Source organism: Myodes glareolus, chromosome 6, assembly GCF_982192425.1.
Source record: "Myodes glareolus chromosome 6, mMyoGla1.1, whole genome shotgun sequence".
NCBI classification, from domain to species: domain Eukaryota; kingdom Metazoa; phylum Chordata; class Mammalia; order Rodentia; family Cricetidae; genus Myodes; species Myodes glareolus.
In genome coordinates, this window is record NC_142031.1 from 25,658,751 (window position 1) to 25,680,951 (window position 22,201).

The 22,201-nt window shown below is 49.2% G+C and overlaps 1 protein-coding gene across 4 annotated transcripts in view; it reads right to left on the reverse strand.

Annotated features, from left to right (window-relative positions):
• Positions 1 to 8,242: 8,242 nt before the first annotated feature.
• Positions 8,243 to 22,201, reverse strand: part of Add2 (adducin 2) — a 96,536-nt gene continuing 82,577 nt past the window's right edge. For all 4 annotated transcript variants that reach the window (XM_048416557.3, XM_048416556.3, XM_048416560.3 and 1 more), the window contains exons 14-16: positions 20,960 to 21,113; positions 19,702 to 19,827; positions 8,243 to 14,005 (exon numbers count right to left, since the gene is read on the reverse strand). In XM_048416557.3, coding sequence (XP_048272514.2) covers positions 13,701 to 14,005; positions 19,702 to 19,827; positions 20,960 to 21,113 — 585 coding nt within the window. In that variant the 3' untranslated portion in view covers positions 8,243 to 13,700. The remainder of the gene's footprint in view (positions 14,006 to 19,701; positions 19,828 to 20,959; positions 21,114 to 22,201) is intronic.

The following is a 22,201-nucleotide window of genomic DNA, read 5'->3' on the forward strand; positions in this document are numbered from 1 at the left end:
GTCTCGAGACCCCTCCCCCAACCACCGTTGTTTCCTCAGTTGCAACAAGATACACCAGTTCTTCCAAAAACAATGGTCCACACCTGTGTACTAACTGGTCTCATCTTGCCTGAGGGTCTTCATTCTTAAGGAGCGCTGCAATGGGAGGCACCCAAGCCTGTCTTCCCCAAGGAGAGCATAGAGGACTCTAGACAGCGCACACTAACTGCTCAGGGTGGATGCAGACAGCTGGCTTCTTCCCAGAGCCCCCTCTGCTACCTGAAGGAAAATTTACCTGGGAAGCCTAAGGGCTACCCAGGGTGAGGGTGGCCACCGTGGTCAGATCTCAGGACCAACCATCAAGTCCTACAAAAATAGACTTCAAAAGCCACACTAAGAAGACGACATGTAATGACAGACTGAGCCGCCTTTCATCTAAACATCTGGAATCTCCAAGATACAGTAATTACACACACACCCCCCAAGAAGGAGGAACCCATGCTCGTCACCATGGCAGGGCATCTCAGCTCCCTGGGAGCCAACACTGACTCTGAACTAGGCATTCCGTGGGGTCCAGCCGCAACCCTGTCAGTGCGTTCCTAGCTCAGTTCCTGAACCTGGATTCACTGTTAAAAATGATAAAACTTGGTCTGGCAAGATGGCCCAGTGGGTAAAGGCGCTTTTCCTTCAAACCTGGTAGCCTTAGATTTATCCTCAGGACCCACGTGCTGAAAGGGGGACCAGCTCTGGCAGGTTGGCCTCTGACCTCCACATGTGCACCAAGGCATGTGCTCCTTCTGCCCCCCAAATAAAGAAGGTGTCATACCATTTTTTTTTAATAGGAGAAATGGGGGCTGGAGAAAGGGTTCATCAGGTAAAAACTCCTGCTGCGTAATCATGGGGATTGGGGCTTGGATCCCAGCATCTCCATAACAAGCTGGGCATCCTCCTAAAAGCCTGAACCCCAGCTCTAAGTGGGGGGAGGAGGATGGCAGGGCTTCCAGCCCAGCTGAGGCTCAGAGAGACCCTGCCTCATAGGGAAAGACTGACAATGTCCCAGGAGCTCACTGATGTCTTCTTCTGGCCTCCATGAATGCACAGGTACACACATCTACATAAACACAGACACTCACAAAAATAAAAACAAATCTTTTTTAAAAAGGTAAACGGTGAAATCTAGTGCCTTGTGAGGTATCTGTAGGTGAAGGTGTGTGAGGACTGCCCTGGTGTGCACCCACCCAGTTTGCAGTCCTGATGATTGGCACTGTGAGCTGGTAGGGAGGCTGGCTGGCCTGCAGGCTGCTAGTCAGGGCTCCTAGATGGGTAAGGAAATCTAATGGCGCAGATTGCAGGAGCCCCTTGGAGAGTCCACTCACACAGAAGTAGACTGTAAGAGGGGGAGGAGGCAAAATTCCTGTCCCTGGAGGCCATCCTACCTTCCCACAGCCCATTTCCTGGTCACTAGCTTACACAAGCCTTAGTCAAGATTTCTGGGGATTTGATTGCACGCGAGGAACAGCATAGATTGTCCTAGATTAAAATGTTATCGTGTTCCTTTTGAAAACCCCACAATGGCTTCTGAAACCTTCCGTCTAGGAAATCCAACTCATTCTAACCTCAGTCTGGTCAGGGACAACAACAGTCCTTTTCAAAGTACTGTTCTGCTGTGTTGCTTGCTGCCCCTCCCCAGGGATGGAGGACTGTTATTCAGGGGTTGGAGGTGGGATGGGATGGAAGTCTTTCCTTCCTTTGCTGTTGAAAAGAAGGACAGTAATCTGTGAGGAAGCTGGGACTTCCTTACTCCTCCAGGGTCACTTGGAAGAGGCAGCTCCAATGGAGACTTGGTTGCACTGGAGGGTCAGGTGAAGGGTAGGTGCATGGGACATAGGAATACAGGATGTTTGGGCCCAGCATGATGTTCTGAGCCCATGAAGTGGAGCTTGCTAGGCAGTTAAGGCCAGATTAAAAAATATCCTTGGAAGGCATGCCACAGGGAGAGGTGTGAAAACAAGCAGTCCTTTGGGGGACATTTCTGCATTGGTGGGTGAGTGTGCCCCCTGGAGGCAGTCCTAGAAGGACATAGATGTTCTCCCGAGCATGGTTTCAAAGTTTGTGCATTTCACTGGGCATAGGAGCACCTGCCAATTTTCTGGAAGACAAATGGCTGTCCATTGAATACCCTGTATCTAGTGAGAATTGAAGAGAGGAAGCACGGGTTTTCAAAAGTTGTTTTGTGGTTAATGTGCAGGGTTGGGGCCAAACTCGAACAGGGGAAACTTAATGATCAACAGGGCTCTCCGACTCCTTTATTTTTCTTTTAAGTCCTTGTTGATGTACACCCAGGGGTGCTTGTGGTGATAATAACAATAGCTAATTTATTTCCTATCCCATTGTGTTCTGCGAGCTCAGAATAGCTCAGTATGTTCAGTAGAGTAGAATCCGGTGAGATGGAACCACTGATGTGGGATGTCCTTCTGTACCCTGTGAATAGGTGTTGCTTTTATTGGTTGATGAATAAAAGCTGTTTTGGCCTATGACAGGACAGAATATAGCTAGGTGGGAAATCCAAACAGAGATACAGATGAAGGGTGGGGTTGAGAGAGATGCCAGTGAACCACTGGAGTCACAATGTAACAGAGAACAGGCAACACCACAAAGCCACATGGTGAAACCCAGATTATTAGAAATAGGTTCATTTATATGTAAGAGCTAGCCAGTAAGAAGCCTGAGCCATTGGCTAAACAATTATAATTAACATTAAGCTTCTGAATGATTATTTTATAGGCAATTGCGGGACCAGTGGGAAGGAAAGAAACCAGACCAATGGGACCAGGTGAGACAGAGAAAAAGTTCTGGCTACAAACTTCTGTTAGCTTTGCTTTACGGGAGGACACTGCGTAGCCAGGTAGCCAGTAGATGACAGTTCTATGACTTGAATCCAGCTTGGCTCCAGAGCTCCCTCAGCCTTTCCCTGAGAGCACTCCCTACCCCCACCATGTATAATGTCTGAGACAGTGGGCACCTCACAGCAATGTGTACTCAAACACAGAAGGGCTCTCATAGGAGGGTAGGCATGCCAGGATTTGTGAACATGTGCATGTTGCCCCTTCTTCATCCTAAAAGGTTGAGAGCCTACAGAAGTTAGGATCAGGGATGAAGGTGAGGAGCATACACCTCTGCACCTCATCTGCAGGCTGGAGGAGGGGCAGTGGGTGAGCGACGCTCTGCTGCCCCCCTCCCCAGCTCTTCTGTTCCACCGCTCTGAGGCTGTTCATGCTGGTGCCAAGGATGGATGTGGAGGCACGTGCCTGTAACATTGGCTTTTAGGAAGCGGAGCGGGGGGAACAAGGACAGCTAGAGCTGCACAGACAGAGTTTGACTCAAGACTAGATAAAGAAATAAAAAAAGCCGGGCAGCGGTAGTGCATACCTTTAATCCTAGTACGCAAGAGGCAAAGGCAGGTGGATTTCTGATTTTGAGGTTAGCCTGGTCTACAGAGTGAGTTCCAGGACAGCCAGGGCTACACAAAGAAGCCCCGTCTTGGAAAACAAAAGCAAAACAATCACACAAAAAAGTAAAAGAAAAGGAAGGAAAAAAAGCAAGAAAGAAAGGAAAGAAGGAAGGAAGAGAAAGAAGAGGCCAGATCTTACCTGTATTCCAAGCTGAGTAGATGGGTCTGGATGATATTCACAGACAGGACAGCAAGTCCTCAGGCCTAGAACAAGAGGCCATGCTAGCAAACACTACTGCCCACAGTGGGAGAGAGAAAACTGCCACCCTACCCCCAACAGTCTCCCAGAAGCAACCACAGTGGCCAACCAGCAGGATGCCGGGATCTTCCTCTGTGCCACCAGAAGTAGCACCCCCAAATGCACTCTGTGGGAAAGAAAGTGGACCGGAGAGCTGGGTCACCCGGGTGATGTGATGGGCACTTTCGTGGCACTCCAAGGAGAAGCACCGGAAGGGCAGTGACAACACAGTCAAGGGCCAGCCTCGTCCCCACCTGTGCTGGTCACACGCCCCCAGCCAGTAGCAGAATCCATCCAGATGGCCCAACATGAAGTTTGTGGCCAGGATCCAGGTCCACTGCTGTGACTCCTGGCATGTGTAGATCAATTTAAGCATCAGGTTTTGATCTTGTCCTGCTGGTTTGTCTGGCCTATACCACGTAGGGCAGGGGACACTGTTTTCTTCCCCCCTTTCGACAAAACATTTCCCTTGCAAGCCTGTGGTTAGGCTTTGGAAAGACTGCCTTTTGGGGAACTCTCAGAGGGTGACCTAGCCTCTCCCCAGGGCTTTGGGCAGCAATGGGGTCTCTGTCCTGGGTCCCCCATGTTCTGATTACCCCAGGTATTATTTCTCCATTGTACAGATGAGGAAGTGACCTAAGGGCTCACCCCATACCATGAGTGGTCCTGGCTCCTGTGTAGTGTGATCTGTACCATGTCTAGATTGAGCTGGAGCCATTGGGGTGACTGTCTCCAAGTGGGTACCAAGTAGTGTATGGTGTTCAGGTCTGTTCTGAGTTCTTAGGTGAGTGAGGAAGCTCATTGTTTTCAGTTAGTCCTTTTGCTAATGAAAAAAAGAAAAGCTGTACAGGACAGCATTACAGTGTAGCTGGAAGTGGCTGAGTAAGGACAAAACCCCGGGAAATCGAGGAGCTGCTGCCATCTGGTGGTCGCCTTGGGTAATGGTCATGAATTGAAAGGATTGGTGGCCAAGCAAGGTAGTTTGTTATCTGGTGGTTAGTCTTTTTTCTTTTCTTTTCTTTTTCTTTTTTTTTTTTTTAATAATGACTCCACAGCTATTTAAAATGAATGTGTATTCTGTTTATAGGCTATTTACATGTCCACTAAATGTTTAAATAAAAACCAATATGTTTTTATTGTTACATTAATCAAACCTACTATATTCACACACGCACATACAGACACACATGTGTGCAAGTGTTATGTACATACTCATGTATATTTTTATCTACTTGGTGTGGGGGTGAGGAGGCACAGAACCTCTCATTTAAAGTTGTGAATTCTCTATTTGTTTACATTCCCATTTATTTTATTTTCAGTAAAAAATAAAAGCCATCACCTTTCTTTTTGGCATTCGTTTATTTTCTGGGCGGGAGGACCACAGTGCACATGAGGTCAGACAACTTGCAGGAGTCTCTCCTGTTCTCTCCTCTCACCATGTGGGTCTTGGGGATGGAACTCAGTTCCTTTGTCTTGGAGGCAGGAGGCTCTGCCCACTGAGCCCCTCCTCCTTTAGTTCTGAGAGCGCTTACATCGGTGTGAACTTCTAGGTCTGAGCTTGTCCCTGTCCTTTAAAGATGTCGCTCCAGTCTTCTCCCTGACTTTGTTTTCAACAAGAAATGGCCCTTATCTTCTTTGTTCCCAGGCACATACTGGGGGTTTATTGTTGGTGGTGTGCGTGTGTGTGTGTGTGTGTGTGTGTGCATGTGTGGAGTATGTACATATGTGCGTGCAGAGAGTCCAGCAGTGTGTACTGGGTGTATTCCTTCATCACCCCATCTTTATGAGACATTTCTTTGAGACAGGATCTCTCACTGAACCAGGAGCTCACGGACTCAGTGAGGCTGCTATGAGTCTCCACCTCCTAGCACTGGGGCTACAGATGTATACTGTCACCCTTGGCTTTTAATGTGTGTGCTGGGGCTTGGATTCAGATCTTAGTGCCTGCCTGACAGGCACTTCACCACTGAGCCCTCTTCCTAGCACACTGATTCATTTTTCATGGTTACTTTTATGATTTGGAAGCTATATAGTCTTTTAGAAAAAACATCATTTTTAAATTTTTATGTTACTCTAAGCTGATCATTGCCATGGACTTAAGTTTGTGCTTCCTAAATTTATAGATTGAAGTGAATTAATCCAGTGCTCTTCTAACCATTTAAAAACTGAAACAATGTATTAAATCTCTCTTTTCAATGAGAAATTTAGCATGTCTTACCTCTATTCTCCTCCGAGTTATTATTTATGTTTATTCCAATAACTATTTTTAAAACGTTTGCATTTGGTTTGTAGATGAGACATTAGACTAGAATGTATATTTAATTGCTCACTAACTTGTTTTAATTACTGGGTTGTTTATACTGATTTTCCAATCATGTGATTCCTAGTGGCAGGTATTCTTAGGTGGCTCTGGGACTCATGTCTAGACCTATCTTACATTTTTCACAGTCTGCTTTAAACCCATGGTAGATATCTTAATCAAAGGCTTAGTGAGGTGCTGTAGACCTTAGCTCCCCGCTTTCTCTGGAGATGCCCCATCATCTTTCATATTTCTAGTAAGCAGGGGGCACTTTGCTCCCACTTCTGCATCTGTCTAGTAACTTCAGGGGAAACATGAGGAGGACAGGGCTTCTATCACTGTCTTTAAATATTTTTTATTTTTAAATCATGTGTGCATGGGTACCTGCACATGAAGGCAGGTAACCACAGAGGGGCAGAAGAGGGCATTAGATCCCCTGGAGCTGGAGTTACAGGCAATTGGGAGCTACCTGATGTGGGTCTGGGAACCAAATTTCAGTCCTCTGGAGGAGGAGCAAGTGCTCTTAACCACGCAGCCCTCTCCCTAGCCCTGCTATCATCCTTAAGCCACAGCAAAGGGGAGTGGCACACTGACAGCTGGCCTTAAACAAAGCACATAGCTATAGGAACAGGAGTGCCCGCTCTTCTCCCCACTCAGCTGATTTCAGCACAGGTGCACTTGAAGCTTTGCATCAGGAGAGGGCTTGGGTGTCCTTCCTCTCAGGTCCATAGGAGCCAGTGGAGGGGAGACACCAGAATGGGAACAGAGGAAGATGGGACTCTGGCTGTGAGTGCTGGGTGTGGGGTAGACCTGCCTGGAGTAGAGGCCTGGGCTGAGGACGGAAGCATCTTTTGTGGAGCATAACTTGGGGTCCTGGGACCATGGATGTAGTGGGAACAAGGCTTGTTTGCTTCTGGACTTCACCAGGTGTGAACTTAAGGCCTCACAAGTCCCTTTGTTCAGAGCCCGTGGCCTCATCTGTAAATGGTCTGTACGTTATGCTCACAAGGTATCTGGTCTATGTGCATGGATGTTCAGTAAGGGCTAGGAGATTCCCACCCTCCTCTGGTGTAGGGTGGCATTCATGCATTCGTGTGTGTGTGTGTGTGTGTGTGTGTGTGTGTGTGTGTAGTTCAGAGGTTGACATCAGGCATATTCCTCAATCACTTTCTACTTTTCTTCTCTCTCTCTCTCTCTCTCTCTCTCTCTCTCTCTCTCTCTCTCTTTCTTTGAGACAGTGTCCCTCACTGAATCTGGAGCTCACTGATTCAGTTAGACTGGCTGGCCAGTAAGCCCCAGTAATCCATCTCTTCCTTCCCAATGCTAGGGTTCCAGGCACAGCCAGCCATACCCAGGCCCTTGTTCTTGTATAGTGAGCACTTTACCGACTGAGATATCTCCGCAGTTTGTTGGTAGATTCATGCTTGTTCATTCCTGGTCACCCAGATTTGAAATAACCACACAGAAACTATATTAATTAAACCACTGCTTGGCCACTAGCTTCTTATTGGCTAGCTCTAACATCTTAAAGTAACCCATTTCTATTATTTTATATTTTACTATGAGGTTTGTGGCCTACTGGCAAGGTTCCAGCTGGCAGTTCATGTCTTTCGCCTCTGGCAGCTACATGGCATCTCCCTGACTCTGCCTACTTTTTCCCAGCATTCAGTTTAGTTTTCTTGCCTAGTTCTACTCTGCCCTATCACAGGCCAAAGCTGCTTCACTATTCCTTAACCAGAAAAAGCAACACATGTACAGAAGGACCTCCCACGTCATGAGCCCCTCTTCTGTACAATTTTTTGATTCAGAGATAGGAGAGGGCAAAAGGGGCTTTTCCTCTTCCACCCTCCACCCCAGCCTCGCATCCTTTCCTCTTCTGGAGTGACTTCTCTCTCCCTAAGCTGCTGCTGGTCTAACATCTGCCTCCATTCTGGCCTCCACGCCTGCAAATGCAGGGATAGCCTTCTCTGCTGTGCCTCTCTTATCTGCTGCAATGCAGCCTCTGCAGCTATGCTGGCCCCACCCAGTCTATCTCTGTGCAGAGGACTCTGCTTCCTGACTTTCTCTCACCAGAACTCAGCAAAACCGTGTTCATCTTCCTACATGTGAAAAAGGCTAAAGTTTCCTGTGTGGTCCACATTTCTATACGTGGGCTCCCTTTCTGACTTCCACCTTCCCAGGAGCCCCAAGTACCAACAGAGATGGGTCACACACATTGGGAAGTCAAGCACATCTGGTTTACTAGGGTAAGGTCTGCAGGTGAAATAACAGCACACACAGAGAAACCCATGGGCAGAGTCCACCCCAAACACAGTCAGATACCAAAGCAGAAAAAGGCCTTTGGAAAGTTCTCATGAAAATCAAAGGGAAGCTTTGTTGCTCATAGATTCAAACAGAAAACCATATAAAACCAACCCATAAATATATATTATATATGTATATTATATATATAAAATTGCAAAATAAAACCCAAGAGCCTAACCATCCAACTGCACATCAGTGGCTCAATGTGTTAGCATAGAGAAAGGCAGAACCGTTTGTGGGGATGATGTGTGATCTTGGGGGAGGGCAGCATGTCACAGCACAGAGTGTTACATGGAATCCCTCTTCAACACCTCACAGTACTAGCAAAAGCCAAACACAGACAGCCTATATACAAGGGAAGACAACAAGTCATAATCTCATGTGACGATTGTCCAACAGACACTTCACCACCACCACCACCACCACCCACAGCATCACTCACGAGACACTGCACTCCCTGGCCGGCCTGGGTTCCTGGGACCCTGCACCCCGTGGGTCCTGCTAGGTGCCTGCTTCACCCACTTTGCTTAACCCTTGGGCTCGTGACCTTTAGCAGTTCAAGGAATTTACAGACAGGACAATCTTGTGCTATGAGTCACCAACACTAAGACCCACAGACTCGAGATGGCACTGACATGGGGACCTGGAGCTTCCCAAAATGTATTGTCATCATAGAAGGATCTGTGACGTTTCCCAAGTGGGACCCCCTGGCTTAGGTCCAGCTGCCACTTTGATTCATGTTAAAGGTTGGTTTTCAGGAAAGAAGAGTTTAGGTCCTTCTCAACATTCCTTGAGTTCTGGTAATGTCATCTCTGCCCAAGAGACAAGGGAAGTATCCTCAGGGTCCAGCCTCACCCAGGTTCTTTGGACAGAGAGGGTGAGGAAGGAGCTGAGGGCCCATGGAAGATTCTGCCTTATCATGCATCTGAGCCCCCCCCCAGCATCATGAACCCCCTTTATTACTAGCCCCAAGTCTTCAAGAGGATGACTCAGCTTGTGGGAGAATCCTGAAGACAACTGCTACAAAAGCCAATTTGGCAAATCCTCATGTCATCCATATGTGAAAGAGGTAGGACAAGACTTCCATGCTTTCTAGGGACATCCGGTACTGAGTCGTGCTAACTGTCAGGGCAGAGACAAGGAAGGTGCTTTGTCCGCTGAAGGAAATCCTCACAGACCTCTGGACAAGGTGGCTGTCCAGGGAGGAGCAGAAGGGAGTCAATAGCCTTGGGAACAGAGCTCTCTATGTGGCCTCATTTCTGACAGAAGAGCACCGCATCCTGGTTGGACAAGGTCCTGGGACACAGTCACAGGCAGACACAGTCACTGCGGCTGCCTCTCTACCTTGGAGGAAGAGGATGAGCACATGGAAAACAAATGGGTGTGCTCAAGAACTTCAGTTGCCTCTGGACCCTTTGTTCTCTATGAAATCACATGTTTCAGACCACTCATGGCTCAGGCATGATGTCCGATTACATGTCCTAGAAGCTGTGAGGTGCCCTGTCCTGTCCATGGGCGTAGAGGACAGATATCTAGCATTTCACTCAGTTCTCACAGTTTCTGAATTATATGGGTGGGGGAGGGGGATCATAGAGAGTTTAATTGGTCTTAGTGGCAAGAAATGTAAGAAGCCTTAGGCCCTCTTTGGCCACAGTGGATGGTAACTATGCCAAGAGCTGGGGTATCTGTGGGACCACATGTGTAAAGTGAGCAAGGGGTGAGTGTATCAATAGTCCCATTCAGCTGTCAAGAACTCATTACCTTTGGCCTAGAATTAAGACATAAAACTAACACTTATGAAAAGGCCTGGCACAGTGGCCTCCACAGGGTCATGCCCTGTCCCTAAGCAAACAGAGGTCTAACTTGGATACTCAGGGGTGAATGGTTCTCTCAGAGCCATGAAAGCATTTTCTGCTCACACCGACAGGAGCTGTGGCCCTGTTATCACAAGGCCAGATGCCTGCATCTTCCATGTTGTCATCCCATAGGGGCTAGGTTCAGGTATGGTCTCCATGATTGAGGGCTCAGAGCAGTGCCTTACAAAGGGTTTGTGAGAGACTTGTGGTCCTCATCCACGTCCCTCACATCCTCTGTCCACAGAGCAAGGACTTCACACTCATTACCAAGTAGCAGCTGACCCTTGCCACGGCTCAAGAGGGACCAGACCTTGGGTCAGCTGATAGGAGCCCAGATGCAGGCTGGAGCCAGAGCATCTCTGGGCAGGTCTCCCTCCCGCCCCAGTTTGGGGGATGGCCACACAGAATGGGGAGCCCTCACAGATCACAATCGCTCCCAGTGTGTGACATCACAGGGGCCAGGGTCGCCTCTCTCTGTGCTAGGCCTGTGCACCTGTACATGGAAACAGGTCAAGAAGTCGCTTTGTTTTTCTCATCAGCTGGTCACACGGTAGCACCAACACTCCTCTCAGGAGCAAGCAATTCTAGTGGCGCAGTGAGAAACAGCCTATGCCCGGTAAGCTCTGAGCTTACAAACACCCCTTCTCATCAGTGAACCTTGACCCTTACACAGAGCCAGGGAAATGCCCTGTCTGGCCTGCACAGCTGTTCCTACAGTCTCAGAGCTGTGCATGTCACATCCTTTATGTACAAGGGAAGAAGGAAATCGACAAAATGTCTTTATACTCCCACGAGCTCACCCCAAAGCAAAATAGGGCTCGAGGCTGTGAACCCAGCATTATTAGCTTGCTAAAGACGTCAGGGGTTTTTGCCCCAGGAATTCCATGAAAGGAACTCTGAGCTAGAAACTCAGTGCAGCAGTTGGGGAGAACACAACATGGGGTCAGCCAGCAGCCTCACACACACTCTCCACGCAACCAGCAAAGGGACTCTACGGTGCAGTTCTATTGACGATTCTACCCTAATTAACAGTCCTCAGTCCAGGACATGGTAAAATCCAGATCTCCCACACTGTCTACAAGTCTTCCTATGATCCAGCCTTGCCCACCTGGGATGTAACCACTTCTGTCACCTTTCACGTAACACCCTGACAATACCATGAGGCCCAGAAAGACAGCATGTGGAATCCCATGCTCCCACATCTGTCCACCTCTGCTGACTTACCCCCCCCAAAATTCCTCTCATTTTAAAACTAGTTCAGCCACCAATTTTCCAGAAGGCTTCCCTGCGCCCATCACCGGGAAGATCAGATGGTCAGTCACTGCTGTCCTGGCTCACTGCTTACCCTGCCTGCTCTGTAACCTGTCTACATGTCTCAGATGCTCATAGATGCGTGTTTTCTGAATGTACAAGGAATAAACAGATGGGCGAGTATGAGCTAAACCATGACTTTGACTCCGATGATGGCACTACAGCAAAGCTCTGACATTTTAACCTTAGCAAACCTCACTGTCATAAAGATAAGAGAGGGAGCAGGTCGGGCAGAAATAACAGACGTCATCCTGAGCACCAGCTCACACAAATGCCACCTCTGTGGGGTTGATGCCTCTCATCTTTTTTTTAAAAATGTCTCACATGAGTGGATGGTTAATGACTAAAGAGAAAATGAATGAATAAATGTGGAAAATTATTTCTAAGAAGGCAGCTCCTATAGGAAGATAGAAGCTTCTGAGCATTCACGCAGGGGCACTGGGTTGTCTATCATTAGACTTGACCCAGCCAGAAAGCAGAGCAAACACAGGACCTGGGCAACAACCACAGTTCTGAACTAGGTTCTCAGATCTGCTCAAGAGACGACAGTCAAGTGTGGTGGGTTTTCCTGCTGCAGCCATAGGGTTCATAGATCTTACCACTATCCCTGGTCACCAGGAGCTGACTGCATCACGCAGGGGGACAACAGGTGGTTTAACATCATCACAAGTGCTAAAACCACACAGCCAAGACGTTGCAGAAATGGCTAAAGGGTCAATGCCACTGTCCACTCACCACAGCTTGGAAGAGCCAGCACTCGGCTCAGACTGACCTGTGTTCAAACCCAGCCTTCAGGTCTTGCTCAGCAAGTCAGTTATCCCTGAAGGGGCTCAGTTTCCTTATCAGAAAAAGGGAGGAATCGGGGTGACAGAGGGTAAAGTCTGTATGGTGTCTGTAGACAGCTAGTGTGCAAAGTGAAAAATGAGGAGTCAAGGGATTTCAAAAATACCTTTACAGTAATCAGGACAAAAAGGAGAAATGCTCGTTGAAGATGCTGTGCTTTAAGGAAGATGGATTGTCTTAGAGTCGGAAGTGCTCGTTAGCCAACAGGACTCCTTGGGAGGATATGGAAAACCAGTGTTGGCTTTTAACATAACAGCTGTGCCTATCACCAAGTCTGGGATGCGAGAGAGTGATGGGTTGGGAACGCCAGGCGTGTCTCTGAGAGTCAGTGAGAGAATTAACCCAGACAGACTCATTTCTGACTGTCCTCTGCTGCACCTTCTGTGACTCAGAGTTGGGACCCAAAGAACCAAGGTCAAGATGCCAAGAGTAAGATGCTCTGGTCTATGGGCAAGGGCTCTTGGGCATGTGGGAAGGCCAATGGACACCTGACTGCCAGGTGCAGCCCTGCATATCACGCAAAGCCAAAACGGCTTTTGTCCTTTCTCAAATAGCTCAATGCCAGCACAAGATTTAGATGTCCTTGAATTCCTGCTCTGCTATGAGACTTTTTCTTATGTTACAGTTGGGTTTAATTTTGCAGCCCGTGAGATGCACAATATAGACAGGCCAGGATCCTAGCTCTGAGATTGATGGCTCTCTGTCCACTCGTTAAGCTGACTTGGCTTGCCTTCTATCTGTCTTAGGGTTCTTAGGGTACTTCCACCCATCACTTAATGGGTTCCATGTCAAAAGCTCAGGATTAGTGTTTGGAAAAGTACAAGCTAAGCCATCAGCCTGGAGGTCAAAGATTAATTTCTGTTGGGAGGAGAGGGAGCAGTTCAGTTTGCCTGGTCACTTTGAGCAGGGGGAAGGGACCCAACATAGAAGAGAAGAAGCATGGCCTCTTGCTGTGGAGACAGCTCCATCAACGAGAGGCAGGTGTCCTGGGAAGAGATGGAGTTACTCAGAGGAAGCCTTGGCCTGCGAGCATTTGTAACCATGCCTGGTGCTCGGCTTTCCTGCCCTGGGCTCAGGCTGGCAGGCGGTGTCCTGACAAAGGCAGCCCAGGACTAGGCAGTGTTAAACGGAGGACAGAACACGACCATGGGAGTTAGGAAGCTCAACTTTAGGGCAGGCTCTGCCACCAACCAACTGTGACTGTGGGCAAGACACCTGGCTGCTCTGGGAAGGCTGGCTCTAAGCTCCCCTCTGAGTGTGATCCCAGGTCCTTCTCTGTCCCTTGTTGGCCCTGTGCTCCAGGGGCAGAGTTGGAAGAAGGGCAGGGAAGGAGGGCAGGGATGCAGCGGGAGCCACAGATCAAGATTCCACCTTCTCCTTCTTCTTGCTCTTCTTCAGGAAGGAGGGGGTTCGGAATTTCTTTTTCTTTTTGGAGGGTGATTTGGAGGGCGAGCCCTCTGGGGACAAGGGGCCACTCGTAACTGACTCGGTTTTGTCCTTGTAGCTGTCACCATCAGTGTCAGCATTGGTGGTCATCTGGCCCAGTCCTTTGCTGAGGACCTCCTCTGCACTGGGCTCCTCCTCCTTCCCGTTCACCACCACCCCTTCCTGTTTTGTTGGCTCAGGTTCCGTGGTGGCTTCACTGTCTTCTGTCTTCTTGGCATCTAGGAAAAGACCAGAAGATCCAGCCTGTAAGATTTCATGAAGGCAAGTGTTCAATGGGTCAAGAGAATCACTTCTAGGGGAGGTCTGGAGTCAAGGGTGGGCAGGCTGGCATGGGGTGGGAGTAAGGGTCCTGGAACAGAGGAGGGATGTCATTCTCACCTCATACCACCTGCCTCAGGGAACACAGCCTGGGCAGGTGATACTCTGGGTTTTTGTCTACATATGGAAACACATGTTGGTTTCTGAACAAGCACTTAATTCAGAGTATTTAATTCAGGCATTGAATGAGAATGAGGCGGCACACCCAAGGGAGGAGAGAAGCTGTGGGCTGCATGTCCTGGTTGTCTCAGTGCAAGCATTGTGATAAGCAGCCCAGCTGTACCAATCAAAATTTAATGATCACAGGTCTTCATACCTTCACAGCAGCAGGGAACATAGGGAACCGGTGTCTTCCCGGGGGGCAGAGAGGAGAAACAGGAAGGATCCAGCATTTCCACAATACACTCAACAGTTCAAAGGGGTCCTTTCATTCTAGTGGCTTCCAGGGCTCAGGATCACTAGGCTCCAAACTCAAAGGCAGCATGCTTAGCCCCAGGTACTAAGGTCTCATGCTGTCTCTTCTCCCCAACTATGTAGGTTTTGAAACCTCTGTGTAAAGAGGAAGGAGGGGAACTATAATGCTGCGGACCCTGAAATGTAGAAGGTGACTTAGAGACTGTCTGGCTCCCTCCTCCCCATTTCACAGCTCAGAACGGGTGAGGTGCACAGTGTGGGATCAGGTCCTGGCTTCTGCCTTCACATGTTTCCCATCCATGGCTTGAGAGGCCTGTTGGTGTGTGTACAGATGTACTGTGTCTGCTGAGCATAGCTGGGAGGTGTGTGAGAGGTGAGCATTTGAGTGTGGTGTAGATTGTGTATATATGTGCGCGCGTGCGTGTGTGTGTGTGTGTGTGTGTGTGTGTGTGTGTATGTGTGGTGGGATCCTGGGTACCTCTAAGTGTGAGCATCACCATCAGAAGAACTGGCACATGCTCTGCTCTATGGGAATGTAAACAACAGGGAAGGCGACACCGGGCTGCAGAAGTAGAGTCCACGCTGCAGAGTGTCTTGTGACTACAGCCTGTGGATGGGGTGAGCTTGGGGCAGTCAGAACAGGGTGGCTCAACAACCTGGCAAGATCTTACAGTGAGGCCTTTTGTTCCTTCTCAATCCATCATGCCAAAGTTCTTTCCAGACCCGCCTGAGCGTGGGTTCCCTTTTCGTACTGGAGACTGGCGGCTGCTGTCCATTCGCTCCACTTTCCAGACTGGAGTCTGTCAACATCCATAGCCCTGACTCCTGTAGCCCAAGCTCTAGTCCCCTCACCTCCTTGTGTGTTCCCAGGGCTGGACCCGGCAGTGCGCCTCAGTGCCATACATCTGTTGGCACATGGTTCTCTCTCTTCCCTCTTGTTTTCTCTCTTCCTTTGACTTGGTCTTCTTCACCCTCAGTCCCTTGACCCATCCCTGTCACCCAGGTTCTACTATCTGGGGAAGGCCCTTCTCTCCTCTCTGTGCCCCCAGACTTAACCTTATACAATAGATTTGTTTGAATGCTTGATCTTCCTCTAACCCCAATGTCGGGTACTCATTTACACTGCCACGTGCTGTCAGAACACAAACTCTCTCTTACTTCCGTGCAGACATCTCCACATCATCAGCAGCATGACTGAGCCTTTCTCTGTGTGAGGCCAGATGCAGGGTCCATAGAGGATACCTGGCCTCTTCAGGAACATGCTTGTCTTTCCAGCCTGGGTCAGACACATGACTTTTGGCCTGGCCTGTCACTTAGACAGCAACAACAAGGGAGATAAGGGGATGGCCTGAAGTGGGTTTGGGAAGGTGCTTGCTTCTAAACTTAATGTCAACCAGACTGGCCAATATCTCAGAGCATGCAGGACTGGTGACTGCCATGCATGGTTTATATGTTCTTCACCATTGCATGCAGAAACCGAAGAAAGGCTCATTAAAGGTCGGGAAGAGTATCACTCATGATCAGTGCTGACACAGCGCCAGAGTACCATGCTGGTCCATGAGGCACTCACACTGCAGAGCAGGGAGCAGAGGGCAAGCAAACAGAACAGCCTTGCGAGGCTCTGTGAGCAGGAGACTGGCCGGCAGTTTCTGCCCTCATTTAAATTCCAGAGCATCAGTGTCTGAAAGAATGATCCAGACTCAGCTGTGCAAATGCAGTATGTCTCCATGTTTGGCCCTGGAGCAGACGGTAGGTACAGTGTGTGTGTGTGTGTGTGTGTGTGTGTGTGTGTGTGTGTGTGTCATGTGTGTGTGTGTCTCACACATGTCAGGTAAGTACTCTACCACTGAGCCACATCCCCACCTCTCTAAATCCCTGTTTTTATCTAGTCATCAGGCCATTGTGACATAAAAGGACCATTGACTGCACAATGGGACACTTGGGTTCAGAATATGCTCCTTTCGCTAGCTCACCTTGGCTAAGAGTCAAAGTTCCTCCAAGGACTAGATATCCTGTTGGCATGTGTGATAGCTCACATCCTAATGTGCAGAGCCTCTTGGTATTGACAGACTCATGCAGCCCCTGTTGGCTCCACAGCTCTTGTAGCAATCAGAATGCAGGGAAGTGTTGCAGAGGTGGGCTCAGCCAGAGACCTAAGAGGGTCTAGAAACTTCTGCCTGACAGCCTTGGGAGACATAGGCCACCGTGGTTAAAGTCAAATGACATCAATGGAAAATGTGGAGGATAGGAAGAGCGAGAGTGAGACACAGAGACAGAGACCTAATTCAGTCACCCCAGTGTCCCCCACTGAGCCCTGCTTCTTTCATTACCTACCAAAGCACCAGACATGTGTGCACACTGTCTTGGAAGTCCTGGCCTACTCATGCTCATAGCTGATTATGTGCAGTCTTGGCTGATGTCACACAGGACTGAAGAGCCATTGAGCTAAGCCCAGTCAATGCACAGAAGAACTAGCTCACTGTGGACCATGATTGCATAGTGATCTGATGCTACAGAATTAACCTGCCCAAGTCTCAGAGGCTGACAACATCAAGGACTAGTAAGTTCTCACAAATCAAAGACCACAATCCTTAATAAAAATGGATTTATGTGAGCACATTGTAAAATTGCTCATTTTCTCCTAACACACACTCACTCCCTCTTGGAGGCCTACAGCTGATGTCAGCTGTCTTCTTTGATGGATCTTCATTTTATTTATTGAGTCAGGGTCTCTCAATTGAATCCAGAGCTCATCAATTGACTAGAGCAACTAGTCAGTTTATCCTGGGGCTTTCCTACCTTTGCCTCTTGACTTCTGGAATTCCAGGGAATGCCATGCCTGGTTGTGTTTTACATGGCTATGCAGCAAGCACTTATATCCATTGTGCTGTTTCCCCAGCCCTTTGAAGTGTTTTGAGTGGTTTATTTGAAATAATGGATTAATCTGAGAACATCAGGCATGAAACAGGAGTTATTTCCTTGCAGCGCAGTCCATGGGGGCTGCAGTCAGCACAGAGTCAGATTCCGGAACACAGATGAGGACTGACATTAGGAGACGCAGCAGGAGAGGACCTGGAGCACAGTGACAGATGGCTGGAAACAGTTACCCTTCATCTGATGGATGGGACACATGTGGGGACACAGCTACTGTGCCAGAGTCCATCCTGCCTGCTCCAAGGAGCTGGTCCAGGTCACCCAGCCCCACCACACTGCAGCTCACATCTACACCATGTTATGTACAGTAGCAAGGCTCCGAGTCGTCTGTGGGACATAAAACTGTAACTTTTGTCACTCTACAAGTATAGCTATAGTTGTAGAGAAAACTATAACTTTTATTATTCTACAACTCAAGTGCAGTGGATTCCATGAAGTGGGTAGATTTGGACCAGAGAGAACCAGAACTCTTGTCACAGTGAGTGTGGTACCCAATGGATGGCTGTTCTATGCTCTTCCTGTTTTCTAACCCTCTCAGGAGCTGATGAATCTCTTGATTTGTCCTCCTTCTGCCATGAGCCCTTCTCAGGCTCTCCCTGCATTTCCTTCCTGCAGTCTGCACACATGCTAATAGACAGACACTGGTCAGGTCCTCTGCACAAATCTACAAGGCATCTGAGACCCTGAGAGAATCCAGGCTCTGCTCAAAATTCTAGAAGAGGCTCCTTAGAGGTGGGGCCCTCTACAGTGGGGTCAAGGATTAATTCCTGTTGACCATTACTCATGGAACTTGTTCCCTTCCCCCCCTCTCTTCTCTCTCCTCTCTCTCTCTCTCTCTCTCTCTCTCTCTCTCTCTCTCTCTCTCTCTCTCTCTGTGTGTGTGTGTGTGAGTGTGAGTGTGAGTGTGTGTGAGTGTGTGTATCCAAGTCCCTTATAGGAAGCCTAGTCCATACACAGCACAGGTAGAATTGGTCATGAATTTTACATCTAAGAGACTTTCTAAAGGTGGGACTGTGAGAACCAACAACAAGAAAACCTTGGGGGAAACAGATTTTTCTGTGAAAAGCTCCTCCCTCCCTGTTGCGAGTGCCAGGTGAGTTAGGAAGTGTCCTCTCTATACTTACTACAGAGATAAGTATTCAGACTCGGAGGAAAGTCCTTTGATGAAGGCACAAGTGGGAAGAGAAAGGAAGACATTGTGGACAAGTTGACAACACACCACGATGAGACACAATGAACACATATAGCCAGTAGAGAGGAGGGAGGGACATCCACTTGGGGCTCTGGCCTCAAGCAGATGGGTTTTCTCCAACAAGGCTGGGCCTGTGTGCAAGGCAGTGGTTGGCTGGGAGAGGAAGCTCAGGGTGGAGGTGCTACCGGAATCACATATGTGACCTGTCACTTAGGAAGGGGATCACAGGAGTCTAGCAGAGGCCATTCTCTGGATAGCACGGTGCCCTCTCTGGTGGAGTTTCTCAGGGCACCCAGTGGGGCAGCATGGTGGGGGTGAGGGACCACGACAGCATTGTTATCAAGTATGCCTTAATCACAGTTAGGTCCTAGGTTCAAATTATTCCCTTACTCCTTCAAAGTATGCTGTCACCAACACTCCTTTTAGACAGAAAAAAACTGTAATGGGAAAATATTGGACACGCAAGGAAACGGCACAGAGTGGGTCGACCCACTAAAATTAGCAGCTTGGTTGGGCCTAGAATTCTACTGTCTAAAATTGTGTCTCTCTAATAACACTGTTTTCAGCTGCTTCATATTTCCGAGTGCTCTGGACGAATGCTGAGGGTGGGCTCCAGGCCACAGAACCACCGAAGTTCACCAGGGGGTCCGAATGCTCATTTAAGACTGACACTGCCGCCATCAAGTCGTGGCCCCGAGAAATGCGGAATCTCGGGCCCCATCTCAGACCTGACAGAGCAGAGCTTTCATTTTACAGAGATCCTTCACCACATCATCACCCGAGGACCAGATAGGACAACTAGCCTTCTGGGGGAGGGGCAGGCTGTGGGTCAGTCTTTTCTCTCTGCCTAGAAGGGCTTTGGTAGCATCAGCATAGCTCACTAGTAAGACAAACTGGATCTTGCCCAGATTGCTTAGAGCTGCCCGAGGGGAAGCATTTCCTGTGGGAGCAAGGCCACCCTGCCCTAAAAACCCTTACCAATGATCAACAGTTCTCCACAGTGTGTGCCCGACCACCCCTCACAGGTGTCTTTTGAAGCCTGCCAGTTCCACTCACCCTCCGAAGCCTTGGAAGGAGAAACTGCTGAACTCTTGGTCCCGGCCTTCGTCGGGCTCTGCCCTGGAGATGCAGGTGTGGATTTGACAGGTGATCCAGGCTCTTCCGTGGCTGCGTCCTTCTCCCCTGAAAAACGACAGAAACCCACGGTAGCACAGAAGTCACAGAGAGACATGTGGGGGGTGTGAAACCCAGTGCTTTTCTACTTTGTCACTTCTGGCTGGAGAGGTTTGGGCCCTCCTTAGCTCAGATTTACCCCTGCCCGTCCCCAGGGAGGCTAGAAGGGGGCTGTCAGAGTTATACTTCATCTTGTCTAGCACACGGCTGCTCCTGTGAGGAAGTAAGGTGGCAGGAGAATGCCGTGGGCCAGTCCAGCATCCGACTCTGCAGGTGTGGCTGAAAAGGGCCAGCCCCAGAACACATCTGCAGACGGAAGCAGAGCCCCCACAACTACTGGCTCTCCCTAGGAACACCCAGAGTTGTTCACAAAAGCTAGCTTGCCAGCTAACTCAGCTAACTCACACCTTCCTTCCAAACAGTCCCGAGCACATTTTTTTTTCTACTTTTTCCAGATGGCACATTTGAACTCCAAGCAAGAGGAAAAGTAGTATGTGAAAAGATGTCTAATCCTGGGTGAGAAGAAGTCAGTGGTGGAGGCCCCCACTCAGGGAAGTTACACCTTAGTTTAAGTGGGTTTCAGGCCCAGGTGATCTTGAAGCAAGAAGGCGAAACAGCTCCCCAGAGCGGGAGAGTGAGAGAATGCCTTCTAGTGAGAGAGGGATTTGAGGGAGAGCCTGTGGGGCAGATGATTTGGTTCAGGCTAGCCCAGATGGGAACAAAAGCATGACCCAGCAAGTCAAAACATCAGGAGTTTCAACACAGAAGTACTGGTTGGACTCCAGCTTCTGAAGCAAGGAGAGTGCCATCAGCTGATGGAATCCTGGCTACTGTCACACTTGTCTCATTGTAGCTAACATCAGCCTGTTGTTTACTGGCCTTTGTCTTAATCAAAGGCACAATTCTAAGAACTTTACAAGTACTAACTCCTTCACATTCAGTGGAGCAGGGTCAGTGGAGTCACGAAGGTGCCTGTCCTTGTCGCTGTGAGATGGTGGATCATATCTAGCTGTATTCTGCTAATGGCGCTATTTGGTGATGGGACAAGAAGGTCCTCACTGGCACCTGAGACCACACTGAGGAGTCTGAGCTCTCCTCTCTAGGCTGGCAGGTCCTGCAGCCAAGGCTCGCACAGGTTTACCTTCCTGCTCCTGTTCTAGTTTCTTCCTTTCCACCTCCTTCTTGTACTCCTCCAGCTCCTGGTCGGTGAGTTGGCTGAAGGGATTGGGCACTGTCTCCTCTGATTCGTCTTTGGTATCTGCGTCGCCCTTGGACATCAGCTGGCTCTCTGTAGACTGAAAGTTAACCAGAGTGTGTGTTGCTCTCTGCCCGCCGTGCTGGGGCCAAGCTGGAGCTGCTCTCGCACTCAGGTGGCAGTCAGCTGTCTTGCTAGGGAAGTGGCATGAAGTTCCTTGGGACCAAGTTTGGGGGCCTTGGGATAGGGTTCACTCATTCTCCCCATTGCTATATCTTCCCCAACTTAGACTTTGTAACTGTCCTGGTGAATATAGGGGGTTACCCTTTGCCCTTGAAATGAAATCAAAAGATGCTCCCAAGCAGAAGACACATCTTTATTGCAATCCCATCTATGGACACTTCCAAGCCATGACTGTGCATACATTTGATTGCCCAGAGTCAGTCAGACAAAATCTAGCAAGCATAGCATTGGCTAGAGCAAGCAACATGCCAGGCCCCACCCCTGCTGCCCCTCTCTGTCCCCCAACAGCAGTGCAAGCCACAGTACACAGCATGAAAACACAAGACACAGGGGCTGCAGCATTCCCAGTCCAAGCAGTGGGCCCTGGAGTTAGAGTGACCAAGAGACCAGATCCTTCCTCGAGGACTTTCAGCTGCCTGCTCGGCAGGCCCTGGCAGGGGCACTGGCAGAACCTCTGTTTTGCATCTCGGTGCAGTCCCTGACTTGAGATCTGACTAGCCAGACACTTTTAAGTTCCAAGAATCATCTGGTCCCTCTTGCTCAAGGGGAGGATTGAACCACAGACCCCACTGCCCTCTCCCTGCAGTGTCCTCTCTGCAGCCCATTGCATTGCATTGCTTGCTCTCCATGGAAGAGGAGCACAGAGTGAAGCCTCAGGGGAGCTGAGCCAGAGCAGTCACAGCTATAGGCTTCACTCACAAGGCAGACAATGAGTCTCAGAGTCAACAGTGAGTCTAAGACAGATGCCAAGGAGAGGGGCAGACTCTAATGAGAGTTCTTGCTGAGAAAAGCAGAGCTGCTTTAGAACAATCCTGCTCTGTGCTGGTCTTCCACCCCTCTGGGATCACAGGCCATTTCTAACCTTGACCCTTTGGTGATTTCAGAGTTCACCACTTGGCTGAGTTGGGAGGGTTGGGAAGCAGGTGTGAATGCATAACTTGCTGC